Source organism: Crinia signifera, chromosome 2, assembly GCF_055691185.1.
Source record: "Crinia signifera chromosome 2, ASM5569118v1, whole genome shotgun sequence".
Classification (NCBI taxonomy): domain Eukaryota; kingdom Metazoa; phylum Chordata; class Amphibia; order Anura; family Myobatrachidae; genus Crinia; species Crinia signifera.
Window position 1 is genome coordinate 271613906 of NC_139218.1, and position 19374 is coordinate 271633279.

The 19374-nt window shown below is 43.7% G+C and overlaps 1 protein-coding gene across 1 annotated transcript in view; it reads right to left on the reverse strand.

The window, feature by feature from the left end:
• Window positions 1-19374, reverse strand: part of PCCA (propionyl-CoA carboxylase subunit alpha) — a 457969-nt gene that overhangs the window by 423190 nt on the left and 15405 nt on the right. The window contains exons 3-4 of the mRNA XM_083168630.1: window positions 13924-13971; window positions 10309-10377 (exon numbers count right to left, since the gene is read on the reverse strand). Of these exons, the coding sequence (XP_083024756.1) occupies window positions 10309-10377; window positions 13924-13971 (117 nt within the window). The remainder of the gene's footprint in view (window positions 1-10308; window positions 10378-13923; window positions 13972-19374) is intronic.

Consider the following 19374-nt stretch of genomic DNA (forward strand, 5'->3'; position numbering starts at 1 on the left):
CTCTACCACCTCTGATGGGAGGCTATTCCACTTATCCGCTACCCTTTCTGTGAAGTAATTCTAACATTTCCCCTGAACCTACCTCCCTCCAGTTTCAGTGCATGTCCTCATGTTCTATTACTTCTTTTCCTTTGAAGAACATTTCCCTCCTGTACTATGTTATATTCAAAGATTTCTATCATGTCCCCCTTTCCCTTCTCTGCTCCAAACTATACATGTTAAGATCTATATAGTCAAAAATCTCATCGTGTGTACACAGCATTACTGAATATCCCCAGGTGTTAAAGCCCGAAGGTACCACCCTTTTTCATTCATGGTAACTACAGCTGCTAATTGAAAACCTGGACCTGGTTTGGAACTTTCTTCACAATGTTTACTTTCTCATCATCTTCAACAGAAAACAACAATATTCTAACTTCAGATTACATCATGCCAATGTTTTTTTTGCCACAGAAAACACCTCACGTGTGCTTTTATTGTTGTTTTAAATGGGGCATAAAAGAAAAGTAAATGTGTTCAGAACAGTGAATAATCCCCATACTATAGTAATCTGATTTATCATGGTAACCTGTAATCTCCACTTCCATGGAAACAGTTTCTGGACAAGCAAAGGTAGAGGGAGCTAATCAAAGAAATGAAAATAATAAGGTAAACTAGTCATAGGGCAGTATTCAATGAGAAAAGTTCTCCGTGTTTTGTGGAGAATTTGTGCTTTGTTCGCCTTGGATGGAGCATTTTGCTCTCCAAAAGCGAGCAACCCTATTCAATGTGAAATATTCTCCGTCTTTTTAAGTGATTTTCTCCGTCTCTCTCCGTGTAGCAATTCTCCATCTTTTGATGGAGAGCTGGAATGTGAACTTTTGAACGTAAAGGTTTTTTTTTTAAAATTTTGGTGTCAAAAAATCAGTTTTTTTTTCCTGTGAAGGGGCATGTTATTTTTATTCATGTGCTTATAGCACATGAATATATATTTAATTTTAAAAAAAAATATATATATTTTTTTTTTTACACAGTGCAGCCAGCAGGGGGCCCGAGCGCTCGAGCCGCTCATTAGATATTCATATATTCACTGCAGCCGAACGTAACTATGCACGAACGGTGCAGTGAATACTGGGTCCCCCGCTGGCTATAGGGGGGTGCAGCCTGGGTCCTGGAGAGCCCCCCTCCCCTCCACAGTCCTCTGGAGCAGCCAGGGAGACTTTAATCTCTCTGGCTGCTTCCGGCTCCCTGAAAGCTCCCTGCTCCCTGCAGGGGTTAAGACTCGCCGCGAGTGGCGGCGAGTCTTAACCACATTGAATAGAGGGAGCAGGAGTGGCAGCGAGCCCTCCGGAACACGGAGAGTGCATGGAGAGCTAAATAAAACGCTCTCCATGCACGGAGAACTTTTTCATTGAATACTGCCCATAGAATATATCATACAGCATGCCACAACCCCTCCATCCAAAAACATTAAATAATAAAAAGAAGAAAACGGGCTAATAAATAAAAAAAATATACCCGATTCTTATTACTGACACTAAGCAAAATAATAGCTCCAAAAACACAATTAATCTCATTATTCTCCATCATCCACTTAAAGATGCCCTTTCTGTAGCATTTGTAAACCTTCCATTTTCCAAGTAGAGTTTCACCTCCAACCCTCTTGTTACATAAATGTATTTATCTCATTGGTAGAATGCATGGTACATTCATTTGCCACCTAGTGCCCTCCACCATCCAGCAGTGAAATCCTTTTCTCCATGATGCACAATGGGGTTGCATTAGAGCAGCGTTCGCCAACCCGTCGCTCGCGAGCGACGGGTAGCTCGCCGGGTGTTTTAGAGTAGCTCAATGACCTCCTGCCGCGCAGCGAGTCCTTGCTTGGCGGCAGGAGGTCAGGAAGTGAGTTAATGCCGCGTCTCTGTACCTGGCGGCGGCGGCAGTGACCTCCTGCCGCGCAGCGGGTCCTTGCTTGGCGGCAGGAGGTCAGGAAGTGAGTTAATGCCGCGTCTCTGTACCTGGCGGCGGCGGCAGTGACCTCCTGCCGCGCAGCGGGTCCTTGCTTGGCGGCAGGAGGTCAGGAAGTAAGTTAATGCCGCATTTCTGGACCTGGCGGCGGCAGTGACCTCCTGCCGCGTAGCGCTTCCTCTCCTGACGTCCCCAACATGCCGCACTTATCGACGCCCCCACAGCCTCTGCTTAACTCTGTTAGGTAATTTTTTTTTTTTAAACTGTGTGTGCGCAACTGTTTACTGCTTAATGGGCATCATGTGTATGACATATGTTTAATGAGTCATTAAACATATGCCACACAAATAATGCCCATTTAACATATGCCCCACACCTTGATACTCATTAATTAATAATCATCAAGGTGTGTGGGGCATATGCCACACACATGATGCCACACACTTGATGCTCATTAATAATGAGCTTCACGCTGTGGGTCATTTGTATAATGGGCATCATGTGTGTGGCATATGCCCCAGATACCTTGATGATTATTAATTAATGAGCATCAAGGTGTGGGGCATATGTGTAATGGGCATCATTTGTGTGGCATATGTGTAATGAGCATCACGGTGTGGCATATGTATAATGGAGCATCATGGTGGGGCATATGATTAATGGAGCATCACGGTGGGGCATATGATTAATGGAGCATCACGGTGGGGCATATGATTAATGGAGCATCACAGTGGGGCATATGTATAATGGAGCATCACGGTGTGGCATATGTATAATGGAGCATCACGGTGGGGCATATGTATAATGGAGCATCACGGTGGGGCATATGTATAATGGGCATCACGGTGTGGCATATGTATAATGGAGCATCACGGTGGGGCATATGTATAATGGAGCATCACGGTGGGGCATATGTATAATGGGCATCACGGTGTGGCATATGATTAATGGAGCATCACGGTGTGGCATATGTATAATGGAGCATCACGGTGTGGGGCATATGATTAATGGAGCATCACGGTGTGGCATATGTATAATGGAGCATCACGGTGTGGCATATGTATAATGGAGCATCACGGTGTGGCATATGTATAATGGAGCATCACGGTGTGGCATATGTATAATGGAGCATCACGGTGTGTGGCATATGTATAATGGAGCATCACGGTGGGGCATATGTATAATGGAGCATCACGGTGTGGGGCATATGTGTAATGAGCATCACGGTGTGTGGCATATGTATAATGGAGCATCACGGTGGGGCATATGTATAATGGAGCATCACGGTGTGGGGCATATGTATAATGGAGCATCACGGTGTGGCATATGTATAATGGAGCATCACGGTGTGGCATATGTATAATGGAGCATCACGGTGTGGGGCATATGATTAATGGAGCATCACGGTGTGTGGCATATGTATAATGGAGCATCACTGTGTGGCATATGTATAATGGAGCATCACGGTGGGGCATATGTATAATGGAGCATCACGGTGTGGGGCATATGTATAATGGAGCATCACGGTGTGTGGCATATGTATAATGGAGCATCACGGTGTGGGGCATTTGTATAACGGAGTATCACGTTGTTGGGCATATGTATAATGGGCATTGTGTGTGTGGCATATGTATAATGGAGCATCACGGTGCGGGGCATATTTATAATGGGTATCACGGACTGCACTGTTGAGGGCATATGTGTATCACACCCCCATTTTCCATGGCCGCACCCCATGTGGCTACAGCTCTTAGAGAGCTGACCATGCCCCCATAGCAGAAAAAATGGGGGATGTAGCCTCGCAGGAGTTCCACGGTAGTAGCTGAACCCTCTAATTTTTGGCGCGTGCCTTCGGCACGCGCAGATGTCTCTTTTCCTCTATCTACAGTGTTGGGAGGTATGTTTGTGACATATTGGACATTGCAGTGTGTGCCATATTATGTCTGGGGCATTGCAGTGTGTTTTTTTTTCATATTATGCAGATTTTTTAACATTTTTTACTTTAGTAGCTCTTCGGGCGGTTTATTTTGTCGCGAGTAGCTCCCGACCCAAAAAAGGTTGGAGACCACTGCATTAGAGGGAATCACAAGGATAACAAAGGTTGGCTCTTTCTGGAATTATGCCAGAGTGCTTTTCATCTCTCCAAATTGCAACATACAGTCACGTTTCAGCACACTGTTGACCCCCTTATAGCACTCAATATCAAATGAGTAAACTGCTACATTATACAAATACATAGATCATGTGAATGCTTGACCATTTAAAAGGTCAACAAAACAAACCTATGTTACACACTTGGTGACATAAGTAGATAAAGCACAATCACGTGAGAGAAAAATGTAGGAAAAAAAAAATGTAAGCAATTTTAAAATATTTACCTAATGCATAGCTGGATCATCATGAAAACAACCTATGCGCCAGCACTTGGCATGAGTTATCCTTACCAATCTATAGGTGTTGGAAATGCAAACACACAGAGCCGGATGTAGGCACACTTTCTGACAAGTGTTTTTCTGGCCTAACATAAGTTAAAGTCCATTCACACTGGGCGATTTTGCTGTATGCTGACCAATGATGGATAGAATTGCTGGGCTGAAAAACGCTCAGTGCATACACACCGAGAATGCTTCACCCATTTTAGCGATTTTCCCGGGATTGGACGACTTTCCATAGCTGGATGCTATGGAAAGCCTTCCAGTCTGTCGCCAATCTACTGGTAATACCAGCAGATGAGCAAACATGCCCAGCGATGATGTGTGAGCAGGCATCATTGCTCATTGCCGGGCCAGTTGCTTCGCATTACATCCGGTGGAGGCCGGGGATTGGTTGCATGCACGTGGAGCTCAGATCCCCCATTCACAGAGCTCCACCATTCCCAGCCTCCGGAGCAGCGTGGCGGTGGAGGTGAGGGAGAAGGCAGAGGCAGCGCTGCGCACCCCGGCAGCTAGCGCTAAGAACCCCTGATGCAGGACCGCCGGAGACTAGCAGCGCATCGGTCCCCCCCGGAAGAGGAAAGAAGAATTGTCTGACTGGCCGGAGACGGACAGCGCCGCGGTCCCCCTGGCAGCAAATGCTAAGAGCCTAGCGCAGGTTAGGAAGGCCGGAGGCGGGCAGCACGGCCACATGTAACCCTGTGTCTCCCATTTCTTGTGCACTGCGCAGCAATGTATATCTTTACTGTCCCTGCTGTATTGTTACCTGCCTGGCTGTTGCGGCAACACCGATGGGTGCCTAGGCGCTGTGCTGCTCGGCAGGTATGTGTTCCCTGTGTGATAACTGTACCGTCTCTGCCTATATGGTTACCCACCTGGCTGCTGCAATGACCAGTGGCGCCGCTGACGGCTGCCTAGGCACTGTGCAGCTTAGCGAATACATGTTTCCTGCATCTATAACCCCCAGGGTACATCTAGTGTATACCTGTATGTGTTCTGTATATCTGTACTATCCCTGCTGTATTGTTACCTACCTGGCTGCTGTAGGCGACCAGTGGTGCCGTTGATAGCTGCCTAGGCGCTGTGCAGCTCAGCGGGTAAGTGTTCCCAGTGTGATAATTGTACTGTCCCTGCTGTATTGTTACTTGCCTGGCTGTTGCGGCGAGCAGTGGCGCCGCTGTTGGCTGCCTAGGCACTGTGCAGCTCAGCAGGTATGTGTTCTCTGTGTGATACTGTAACTGTACTGTCCCTGCTGTATTGTTGCCTGCCTGGCTGTTGCGGTGACCAGTGGCACTGCTGATGGCTGCCTAGGTGCTGTGCTGCTTGGCAGGTAGGTGTTCCCTGTGTGATAACTGTACCATCTATATTGTTACCCACCTGGCTGCTGCAATGACAAGTAGTGCCGGTGATGGCTGCCTAGGCACTGTGCAGCTCAGCAAATATATGTTTCTTGCCACTATAACAACCAGGGTACATCTAGTGTATACCTGTATGTGTTATGTATATCTGTACTGTCACTGTTTAACTGTTACCTAACTGGCTGTTGCACAGTAATCCAAACCAAATTCCTAGTATGCGCAAGTATACTTTGCCAATAAAGCTGATTCTGATTCAGCTCAGTGTGCATGGGCCTTTACAGTGTTATCTGCAGTCATCTTAAGCCTTAATAATGCAGGGTACCTTGTGCAGCAGGGAGACTCTCAGGCAGGCATACTGTTTATGAGTTGGGATCACTTATCCAGTTTGGTTATGGTAATGAAGAATATTTAAAAAGGAGAGCCGAGACAAAACACACAAATAGGGGTAAACTTACTAAAATTGGAAAGAAATAATGTTGCCCATAGAGACCAATCAGATCCTATCTATCATTTTCTAGGATGCAATAGAGAAATGATAGACAAAATCTGATTGGTTGCTGCGGGCAATATCACATCTTTTCCGTTTTAGAAGCTTTAGTAAATGTTATTCCCATAGTGTATATATAGATAGATACCTGTAATCTAGGTGTGTCATTTAATTTTACTACTTCAAATGGAGGGAGGAGAGGAAGAATTACTAGTGTACTTTTACAGTTTCTGTTATTTACGTTATGTTCCCATGGGATATTTTCAGTATTTTATAGTTCATTACATTCCTGGGCTATAAGAAGGCCTGCTGAGTTAAAAATGCCAAGTAAAATTACATCTCAGTCACTGATTTATGCTATACTTTCCTTTGTTCAAAACCAATTAGTGTTAACCTACTTTTTACTTATCATAAACTTTATACTGATCATGTATTTAAAAAGGCTAAATAAAAAATATTATATACAGTACATATATACACACACACACACACACACACACACACACTCACACGCACATAAAAGGCAAAGTATTAAAAAAGAAAGATCAACACAAATGATTTTCAAAATAAATTAAGCATAGAATGTAAGCAGAGGTACATGAATGACATGATACTAGTAAATCATAGGTTTATATTTGTTTTTTGATTGTACCTGGAGTCTAAATATGTGCACAAGTATAAAAATCAAATGTCTACAGATGTATTCCTCTGGTATTGATGATCTGCTTTATATTGTCCTCCACTAAAAGAAAAGCTTCATAGCTTTTCTCTGAGCAAAAGAAACATGATAGACATCTTTGAAAGCAAACTTACAAAAAGTATACAAAAGAAAAACAATGTTCTTGACAATATCAAAAAATGGGAAAACCTCAGACAAGATTGTAGTATCTGTCTGACATCAAATCAATGGGCTATGTTCACGACCATCTGTGGCATACTAAACCTGCGTACTCCAGACAGATTATATAGGGACTGGTGCAGAGTTTGGAAAAAAAAGAGAAACAACTGTGCACTTTGTACCATATTTTTATTCCATCCAAGCAACAAGTTGGATGGTTGGAGGAAAGTTGGTCTGATGTGTGGCCAGCATTAGGAAGGTGGGCTGAATGTTTCCTCTGAATGGGGGAGGCGCAATATGAGTACAATGTTTTGCTGTAGCGGTCCCCTGTCCCCAGCTTTATGCAGACAGTGGTACAAAGCTCTTCCCTGGTGTACATCCATTCATCTGACTGTACAAGGGCCGACACACTCACTGTCAGTATCTGTGCAAGCTGTATTACCAATTGGTGCATCCCCATGGAAACCTGTAACAGTCCTATAGCAAGTGCAGTTTCTTCATCCCTGTATGGTCTCCCATGTAAGCATTTTGGCATCTGTGTACACAATCACTTTAACCAACATGCTTGTGACATGTCTGTAAGACCTTGTCTCCACCCACAACATTTTTAATACACTTTTCAGTGCAGGCATCTGAAAATGCAAATCAAGTCTGTAGAAATACAATCGGTACACTTGGACAGTTGCAATTCAGTCTGGTTTAAATTAATTGCAATTTTTTTTTTTCAAATATGGTCTACATTGAATGTTGAACAATGTTAATGTTCTTATTTTAAAGTGGCTCACCATTGGGTCTGCTACTAGCGCTAGGGCTGTTGAGCCTGACTAGATATTGGACCTGAAAGGGCACAGCATGCATGCACAGTAGCAAACATAAATAAATTGCTCAGCTGCATCTGACATCACTTAATTTATTTATTAACAGTTTCGGTACTTGTTTAGTTTCACGGCGGCCGATATATCGGATGAGATATCGGCAGATATATATCGGCCGATGCGATTTTTTACCTGTTCCTAACCCCACTATCCACTACGCATGTGGTTGATTTTATATAGTGTGGTGAGCGCAGTTTGCTCGCCTCGCTGCGCTCGCCACACTATATACAATCAACTCCATGCGTAGTGGATAGTGGGGTTAGGAACAGGTAAAAGAATTGCATCGGATCTATCGATACCGATATATCGGCTGCCATGAAACTAAACAAGTACCACAGTTTCTTATATAGCGGACACATATTCCGCAGCGCTTAACAGAGAATATTTGAACATTCACATCAGTCCCTGACCCAGTGGAGCTTACAATCTATATTCCCTACCACATGTACACGCGCGCACAGACAGTCTAGGGTTAATCTTGTTAGGATCCAAATAACCTACCAGTATATTTTTGGATTGTGGGAGGGAACCAGAGTACCCAGAGGAAACCCACGCAAGTACGAGGAGAATATACAAACTCCACACAGTTAGGGCCATGGTGGGAATCAAACCAATGACCTCTTTGCTGTGAGGCAGTAATGCTAACCATTACACCATCCGTCCTGCCCTAAATGTATCATCTGTACTGCATAAATCCGTTTATCAGGCTATAGGTGTATTTCAAAAGCAATTTCTTAAAAATGAAAACCTGAAAAACAAATAAAAAATGACCAATTTTTGATTTCAAGAGGGATGGTTTCCTCATCTCTGGATCCGAAGAAAGAACAACAATTAACACTATGGGCAGTATTCAATGAGAAAAATTCTCCGTGTTTTATGGAGAATTTGTGCTTTGTTCGCCTTGGACGGAGCATTTTGCTCTCCAAAAGCGAGCAACCCTATTAAATGTGAAATATTCTCCGTCTTTCTAAGTGATTTTCTCCGTCTCTCTCCGTGTAGAAATTCTCCATCTTTTGATGGAGATCTGGAATGTGAACTTTGAAACTAAAAGGTTTTTTTTTTTTAATTTTGGTGTAAAAAAAAATCAGGGTTTTTTTTCTGTGAAGGGGCATGTTATTTTTATTCATGTGCTTATAGCACATGAATATATATTTAATTTAAAAAAAAATACTTTTTTAATTTTTTTTTTTTTTTACACAGTGCAGCCAGCAGGGGGCCGGAGCGCTCGAGCCGCTCATTAGATATTCATATATTCACTGCACCCGATCGTTAATATGCACGATCGGGTGCAGTGAATACTGGGTCCCCCGCTGGCTATAGGGGGGGGCAGCCTGTGCTGCCTGGGTCCAGGGAAGCCCACCTCCCCACCACATTCCTCTGGAGCAGCCAGGGAGACTTTAATCTCTCTGGCTGCTTCCGTCCCCCGGCTCCCTGAAAGCTCCCTGCCGCGGACGCTCGTCCGCTGCAGGGGTTAAGACTCGCTGCGAGTGGCGGCGAGTCTTAAATACATTGAATAGTGGGAGCAGGAGGCTCCGGAACAGGGAGAATCTCCGCTAAAACACGGAGAGTGCATGGAGAGCGAAATAAAACGCTCTCCATGCACGGAGAACTTTCTCATTGAATACTGCCCTATGGGGCATATGTATTAAGTCAACAAGAGATAAATGCAAGGGTGATAGAGAGATAAACGTCCAGCCAATCAGCTCCTTACTGCCATGTTACAGGCTTTGTTTGAAAAAAAAAGTCAGTAAGGAGCTGAATGGCTGGACATTTATCTCTCTTTATCACCCTTGCATTTATCTCGTTAGGGCTTAAAACATCTGCCCCAATATATGTTATTTTGTTTATTCGTACACAATATATCATTCCTTTTTCATGCCGCATTGCCAACCTATTGGTGCCCTATTACAAGCCTACAGTACTTTTAGCATCATAACTGCTCTTTCATACCTCTCACCGCGCCTTTGGCTGGGTCTTAGCAGCAGCCCTCGAAAGTTACCTCTCATTGCCAGAGACTTCAGTAGTCTGTAAGCTCTACAAAGGCCCACAAGAGCAGATGCTGCAACTACTCCCCCTCTACCATCTTCTTGAATACAGTGCCACAGAGAATTCTTCCTGTCAGAAACAACTCCTGATTGCACCACTAAAAGTAATCATTTAAAATATTGACAAAGCATTTAGGGGCAGATTTATTAAGCTCGGTGAAGTGATAATGTGGCTGGTACTTTATCACCGGCCAATCAGCTCTGAACTGTGTAGTTACAGGCTACGTTTGAAAAATGACAGGTAGGAGCTGATTGGCCGGTGATAAAAACCAGACACTTATTGACTAAACAAAATTATACACACACACACATAAAAGGATACTCACCGCAGCAGAATCAACATCACTGTGTACTGCAACAGTTTTTATACCCATTTTCCTGCACGTCTTGATGACCTGGTTGAACATACATTTTGTTAAAATAGAATATAACCAAGTACCCAGGATTATCCCAACATAAATTATTTCATTTTCAAAACAAAAACAAATATTCCTAACATGTAAGGCACATATTTAAGTAGTAAATACTATAACTTTTTCACAGTAAAGCAGCATACATAAAAATACATGGTTTATTACACTAAGGAGGTCATTCTGATCTGCACGCTCCCCCTGACGTTTGCACGGGGGAGCAATGTTTTGTTACTTCGCATGCGCATAAGCATTTATGGGCATGTGCAGGCTCCGTTTGCGAATGGATGCGGCAACTTGTATAGTCGCCTGCTTGTTCACACGGAGCAGTGTGGGCGGCAGGCACATGTAGCGCCCAACGTTTCATGGCCGTTTCCATGCTAATGGCGCCATGACGCGAGTGCTGGGGACGGGCAGCTGATGTCAGCGCATCTAAGCTGCTCACCCTTAGTCACCAGAAAATGACAGATTTGCGAATGCTTGAAAAATCATTTGATGGTTGGCAAACACCGAACGATTTTGGCACCGCATGCAAGGCTGCGAATGGATGTTTATGCAAAAAACATCCGTTCGCATGCGTGCAAGGATATTTGCTGTGCGAGGAGGGGCGGGCTCCCAAAAATTTGCAGTTTTGTGAGTCAACCAAAATGACCACCAAAATCTGTTACAGACTATAAGAATAATTGTGGTACTGTAATGACTATTTCTGTTTTCTTTCTTTTCAGGCTGCTAATAATTTTTGATTCTACACAGTATCATATGTGACCATAGCAACCACAGTCATGTGATCTACTGAGGAGAGAATCTCAGCACTGTGACATTCTTTCCCACCTTCTCCTCCTGCTGCAATTACATTACATTTGAAATGCAGGTCAGAGTGCCCTGGATGGCGCAGCATCATTGACATGCTTGAAGCATTTGGTAGAGGAGAGTTGGAGCACTCCTCAAAACTAAGTCATCAATGGCTGCGCCAAACGCAGTCTCACTGGACCCGGCAGTGTAATTATACCAGACATCCTGAGTAACCAAAAGGGTTACTCTAATATCCAATGCTGCAACTGATGGCCCTGATGTTGATCTGATGCTGCCTCTTTGAATGCAGTCAGCAGGAGAAATCTAGGCTTCCTTAGGTATTTGCATATTGCATAAGTGTTCACCACTGCAACCAGGACCTATGTTCTCATTCATGGCAGCAAGAGACTTCTAAAATAGAGTATGATTTATTGGAGTACAGTCAAAAGAAAAAAAAAAAAATCAGACACTAGCAGGCTGCAAAACATATTCCTACGTGGATGTAAGAGGCCCTGTTTAATCAAAGGTTCTACGAGCGGGTAAGAAGGCGAGTAGGTTCCTGAACATGAACTGGCACATCACCAGATGAGGGATAGAATGAAATGTTTATTAGACTCCAGGGGTTAATAGGCATCAAAAGCTTTGGAAATACATAATGTATTTTCAAATTACAACGCTATCTGTATAATTTGAACCATGATGCCGCAGCCTACTTCCAAATGTCATCAATGCTTTTCTGTAACACCTCAACTTTCCATCCTTAGCCACTACAAGCCCTAAATGCTCCCTGGACAATCCAATTCCTAATTGTGCAGCTCCCTAAAGAACCTACAAGCCCAGGCCTTGATAGCTACATTAATACATTACATTCATTTTGCTGTAACTTTTACCAAAGGCCTGTGTTAGTAATTATGGAAGCCCAGCAAAAATTCCTTAAGATATTAAAATATTGGCAAATCTCCTTCTCCTGGTGCTCCAACTGGATCAGGAGCGATTTGTTTTGAGCAATCAGGCCTCAGATAAAACCCACAAGATTTAGACATTATAAGGCTGAGGGAGTGATTAGCAGAGAGGTAGATTTGAGTATCAGCTTAGAGGTGATACTGTAAGCCGAATGAGCTCATCTGGAGAGGATGTATAGAAAGAGAAATTTAGAGGACCAAGAACAGGGCCTTGGAGGACAACTACAGTTAGTGGGAAGTGGAGTCATGAGAGGAGACATAAGACGTGGTCAGAGAGGTAGGAAGATAGCCAGACGAGAGCAGTATCAAGCGGACCAATGGAGTGTAGGATTTGGAAAGGAAGAGGGTGGTCAACAGCATTAAAAGCAGCAGAGGTCAAGAAGAATAAGCAATATATGCAATTGAGACAGAATGATATTGTAAGAGTGTTTAAACAGATAAGTATATTATGTTATCCCACTAATTGAACTGGAAAAAATATCTTTGGGAGTATGGGGGTCTGAATCTGAATAGGTCAGAGCACTACATATGGATCTTTTGGTGCGTCACCTGATCCTCCGTATTTCATTTTTAATGTGGCGTGCTGGTTCCCTTACTCATTGTGTACAAACTACTCATTGGAAGCAAAATGTGTACTTCTGAATTTGCAATGAGCATCACATTGTGAAGTGCAGGGTGGAATACTCCTAATTGTTATATTGGCAGACTTGTTGACGAAATCCTTCAGACTCGCCTCAAACAATAGCCTGCCGCTATGTCTGATGCTTTGCATGCCTGATATATCAGATTGCTGTCCTGTACAGATATTATCTTGCCAATCAGTAACCTCGGCCATGGCTAGCTAGATTCCCAATTGGAAACTAACTGGTCCACCTTTGGTGCATTCTCCATGGGGTAAAAATGACATTCCTGGGTGTAATGGACGGTCGCACTGCTGAGACACAGCTGGGCATTTTTATCGTATGGGTGCCTGGGACACAATCAGTCTGGATTGACGTGCGTGCCCTTTAATTATGTTCCGGCTGGATCAGGAAGATCTGTATGGCCACCTCTGTAGTTATGCGATTGAGGAATCTGAAGAGCGACACAACGGCGCCACCTCACATCTCTTTCCGGGCGCCAGGGGGGACTGATGTGCGTGAAGGAGGTCGGAGGATGTGGACAATTCCTGACCTGCCTCCTGGTGAGTAGTGTGCGCTGCAGTACCGCTCGGCCTCTGTCCCCAGTGATGGGCTGACACATTTGACTAGGTGGGAGACACACACTGGGAATGCACACTACGGCTAGGGAGGAGGTAGAGAAGTTTGTGGCTTCTACTCAGTCAGTGAGCCTGACATAATTTTTGTGGAGTAAAAGGCTAATGCAAGCACTTTGAGTCCTATTAGGAGAAAAGTGCTGTATAAATAACATTATTATTATTATAATAATATTATTTTCGACTCAAGCTGAATTATTGTGCAGTGTTGGAGAGGTGTGCAATATAAAACGGTTAAAACTAAGCTAGATTTTTTTTATACAATTATCTGACTAGTTGCAAAAAAAAAAAAATCAGTATCTGCATATTCAGAATATTATATATAATCAGGAGCTTGTATGTTCTCCCATTCCCCAATAACAATTTGAATTGAAATAATATTATAGGATTTCCCTCCTTTCAAATCAAGGGGGTAATGTCGGTGTATCTAAATATATTGTGGGTAAAAGGTAATAAAGTTCCCTGACCCCTGTTCTAAAAAGTGGAGCCAGGGAACGATGTGTGTACAGGAGACATACTTACTCTGCATGCAATCTCTCCTCTGTTGGCAATTAATAGTTTTTCAAATGTCTGGAGGGGAAACAGAAGAAAAAGATACAATTAACAGTGTTAGATATGGTGCACAGTACATAGGCAAAAAGATGCTTGGACAGACATTGTACATATAGAAAAACAGAAATAGCAATGAGTATAACACATCAATTGGAAAAATAAAAAGTTATACTGTGGCACAACTCTGTTTATTATTAAGTAATAGCTGCAAAAAGGAACCATGGTTCCAATAATGTGACAATTTTTCTTATAGAGCTCTATAGACTGTCTGACTCCCATGCCCTGTAAGAGCTCCCACATACAATGTTCATTTTGCATGAGGTGACTTAATTCCATTTGCATTCGTTTAATGAAAATATATGAAGATAAATGCATAGAAACATAGAATTTGACGGCAGATAAGAACCACTTGGCCCATCTAGTCTGCCCCTTATGCATAATACGCTTATTTTTAGACTAGTTCTATTTGGTGTACTAATTATCTAGAGAGACATATTGAAAGTCTTTAAAAAACAGACAACTGTTATCCAACTGCACCCTTCCCTCAATAATAACCTGCCCTCTCTTGTAAGAAATAAGGAATTGGGGGCTGCTGTCTCAGAAACCCCCATTTCCTGAATCCTGGAGGGGACACAGCTGTGAGAGTGTACAGTGTAGTATGACCAGAATTGCCCAGCACACATGACTACAGAAAGCAGCCACATGCATTAGAAACACATGTTTTATGATTTGAAATGTAAAATGTGATTGTCTTTAAAAGCAGAACGGTACATACTGTACTAAGGACAGTCCCTAGAGCACACTGCTTGTTACTGTGTTAGGTATCACTCCCAATGCCAAAACCTAAAGGTTGTGGGGCTTACACAGTCAGATAATTTTCTCATGCAGGCACCAGGAGTTGTGGATAAAGGCATCGTGCAGCATACCACTGAATCTCAGCATGGTTTTCTTACGACTTTAACCAAGTGAATTTGCTTGAACCCAGTGTAATAAGCAGCAACCCTTCCTGATTATGGTTAGACCAGCTTATTACAGAGGTCAGTGGGTTTTAGAGAACCAGGCCTAACCAAAGCTGACCAAACATCAAATATTGAAGGAGCCACAAAAACAATTGCTGGACATCTTGCCTGTTCTTTGATCTGTCTGATTAGATCCTAATGTCACATTAGTCAAGTGTGACATTATGTTCTACTTAGTATTCATTTAACTTGTAGATTTTTCTGTAAATACAAAAGGCTGGCTAAGATTTTATTATATTATAGCTAGTACGTTATCACCACCAAGGAAATCACATAATCTTCATTAACCTTTGTATCTCCAAATAGCATAACACACACAAAGGAAGAAACTGCAGAAGGCAGCATAGCCATCTGGACCTTCAAAGAGTTTTGTCTTCTAAAAAGCACGGAGTTCAAGTTTGAGTTTCGGAAACTGCTTGGCTCATATAAAAGCACCCAAGCAATGTTTTCCCTTTTGAAAGATATCTTTTAACCAGACATCCTGAAATCGTAGAAAGAACTTACATAGCTTGTTATTGTATTTTAATACTTCTGACACTAAACAAACACAGATCTGAGTAGCTGAACATGAAACAAATGGACGACATTAGAAAGGAAATAGTTGTTCTACCACTGCAAATAAATGTACATTTTAATCTAGATAAGATGCGTTACTGTACTCCTAGTAACTGCACAGGTATTAAACTTTTCATTTTACAGTTAAAAATTAAAGTTGAAATCTTGTTATCAACGCAGTAAGCTCTTGGTGGGCTATATGTTTTGGAAGAATAAATGCAATGTACTACACATACACTTAAATGCAGCTTTTTCACAAACATATAGCAGGGGAATTTAATTAGCACGGCTAATTAGCCACAGGTGCTGATTCAAATTAGCACAATTGACACCACGTGTTAAGCCACAGAGGGGGACATGTCCTATCAGATTCAAGAGCTGAGACGACAAGTCCGTGATAAAACGCACCCTCTGGGGTTTAATGTGTGGGGAAACCAACGGATTCCACATTTTATGCAAGATAACGTTATCGTTAAGCATATAATCGAGTGTGTGCACACTATATCCTTAAAGATGTACGCTTTTTTTAAAAAAATGTATGCAATTCAAAACAGTCTGGTTTAAATGTTTAAATTAAATGTCATTTTTTTTATTTAAAAAATTGGTACTTGTTTCCTAGAACGGCCACACCGATGTTGATCGGGTCGATCGCATCGCATGCAACCAAATCGCATGCGATGCGACCGACGCGATGGTCCAGATTTTTACATTGATTGAAATGTGAATAGGGTCCCTGGGACCCTATTTTACATTGGATTCAATGTAAAAGTCTCCCCAGACCCCAATTTTAACCCCCTCAACCGCACCCCACGATTGACGCCAACCCGAAGCGTGGCGAGCGTAGGGGCGGCGGTTCGCGTCCTCCGACCTTTTCATACCCCTACTATCCATGTCGGCGTGGAGTTGAGAGCCCGAAGCGTGGCAAGCGCAGCGAGCCCCGCGAGGGGACGCGTATAACTTCACAGGTATAAGCGTGCGCTCGCCACGCTTCGGGCTCGGTGGCTCGCTGCGCTCGCCACACTTTATATTCTCAACTCCACGCCGACGTGGATAGTAGGGGTATGAAAAGGTCGGAGGACGCGTGCCGCTGCCGTTCGCCACGCTTCGGGTTGGCGTCAATCCTGGGGTGACGTTCACAATGGGGGGGGGGGCATATACAATGAGAAATGGGCCATATTGGCCCATTTCCCATTGTTAGCTATGTAAAATGTGCTTAAATCGCGTCCATCGCATCTTGTGCCATTATAATGGCACAAGACCGACGCGATGAACGTGATTACAATGTTAAAAATATTTTAACATTGAACCCTATGGGAAAATCGGGTGCATCGCGTCGGTCGCCTGCCATGTTAATGCACCCGACCGACGCGATGGACCCGACTTTGCCTTTGCCGGCAAAATAGACCTGATTTCAAAGGAAATCGGGTCCATCGGGGGTAATCGTGTACCTTAAGTTAAGGTACACGATTACCCCCGATGGTGGCCGTGCTAGGAAACAAGTACCAAAAAATTGTCTACATTGAATTTTGAACGCTGTTAATGTTCTTATTTTAAAGTGTTTCACCATTGGATCTGCTACTAACGCTAGGGCTGTTGAGCCTGATTAGACGTTGGACTTGAAAGGGTTAAGTGGACTGCCAGCAGGGGGGGGGGGGCCCGGTGGCGTGGCTGAATGATATCATGTATGCACTATGTTGTTGCCCAGGAGCTCCGCCAATACCGTTAACTATATTGTCAACAAAGCAAATCGTATAGAGCATGCATGTCTAGTGTTCCTTCTAGGAACTAGGGCGGGCAGGGCGGGGGGGGGGGGTCGGACCGGGCACGCCGACGTCACTATTTTGGGCGTGCCCGGGCCGCCAACGTCACAAAAGGGGCGTGCCCGGGCCGCACCGTGACGAAAAGGGGCGTGCCCGGCCGGCGGAATCACGCAGAGGAGTGGGCGCGGCCGGCGGCGGCATGCACAGGGGTGGGCGCGGCCGGCGGCGTCATGCACAGGGGGCGGACCCGGCCACCCAGAAGGCTGTAAACTGCCGGGGAAGTGCCGGGCATCGCTATGTACAGCGGCGCCGGGCTTCCCCGGTCAAAACAGCGGGGACAAAGGCAGGCTGGTTTAGCGGGCGCTGCCAGAGGGGCAGGGCGCATTTTTCACTTTAAAAATCGGGCAGGGCACAGCGCCCTGCTAAAACAGCCTAGCGGGAACACTAATGTCCAACGTTGGTCCTCCAGATGTTGCGAACTACACATCCCAGCATGCTTTGCCACAGTTTTGCTATTAGAGAATGCTAAAACTATTGCAAAGCATGCTGGGATGTGTAGTTTCACAACATCTGGAGGGCCAATGTTGGACATGCCTGGTATAGAGTGTACACAGATTAACTCTCCAAATGTAACATCTGCCCCACCTGCAGTGCAACATGGTTTTGCTCAGCTGCCTGCTTTTATTAGACAGAAAGCGTGAGCACCCCAGTACAAAAGAGAACAGCTTAACATAGTGTTAGCATAAAGTCGCATACGCAATGGTAGCAAGAGTTTAAAAACCTGGACAGCGCCATATTTTTTCAGAACCAGGCCCATAGTGTTGCTAGATAGACCTTTAATAAGGTTTTAATTTGCCACAAAACCTAATGAAATGCAGACTTAAAGTAAACCTGCCAATTCGTACATGTACCTGTTAAAAGGGATATTAGCAACCATAACCACACTATTTCAGCCACTAGAAAAGTTTCCATATGCAAACCAATTGCTGAATGGAAAATATAAAATTGACCAAAACATTTTTTTCAAGTAGAAATGTTTGACCCGGTAAATAGCTTTTTGCTTTTCTGTGTGAAAGGGGTATAATAGATCTTTAATCCCATAAATACATTTGATAAATTGAAAGCATTTATAAAAAAATGCATTTGATGGACTAAAGTGACTACAGGTTGGGTATCCCTTATACGGATATCCCTTAGCCGAAAACTGTAAAAATTATGGAAAGGCTTTAAAAAGAAATTCACTTTCAATGATCAATTCATGCAGATGCAGACTACCTTGCTGGTTTTTAATTGATCTCTAAAATATTAAAATACTGAAAAAAAAAAAAAACATTTTTTATTTATATGGCACTGCAAGGGTTCTGCAGAGTTTAACAAAGTACATAAACATATATAGGGCCCAGTGGTATTAAACACAAAGAACAACAATTGATGTATTATTTAATATATAGATGTTAGAGGCCCCCTGGTGCACAGGGGTCCTCTCACAGGGATGCCCATGGATGCACATCATAGGCCTGGCCACACAGGGTCTCAGTGCTACATGTAAATGATGTGTAAAAAACACCAGCCTGTAATAACCAGTTGGGTTTGGTGTAAGATCTAGAACTATAAAATACAAGTTCTATGTAACCTCTTGGGGGAGCAGATTTTCCTCCAGCCTATGACAGTGGAAATGAGCTGCTGGACGCTGTTTATGGGGGAAACCGGGGCATACCTATAACAGGATCCTAGGTGCATATTCTTCAATACTTACTTTTGAAGTCCAGAGTCAGAAGTAAAAGTTTTAAAAAATTACTGGGAAAATGGTGTTATGAACAGGAGTATCACAGCACTACAGATTAAGGGGGACATTCAATCTCCTGCCACCATGAGGGAAATGGAGGTGGGGCCCTATTCTTCCCCGACAGCATTGAACAGGGATCTCGGCAAAACATGCCCAACTTCACAAGCAGTCAGGCACGTTCTACCGAGAACCGCCAGGAATTGACAGGCTCCCGGCCACGCCCCCTTCTCGGTGCTTGGCAGGCGGGACATTGAATCCCGTCTGCAAAATCCCAGCCCGACAGTCGTGACCCTACATTGAA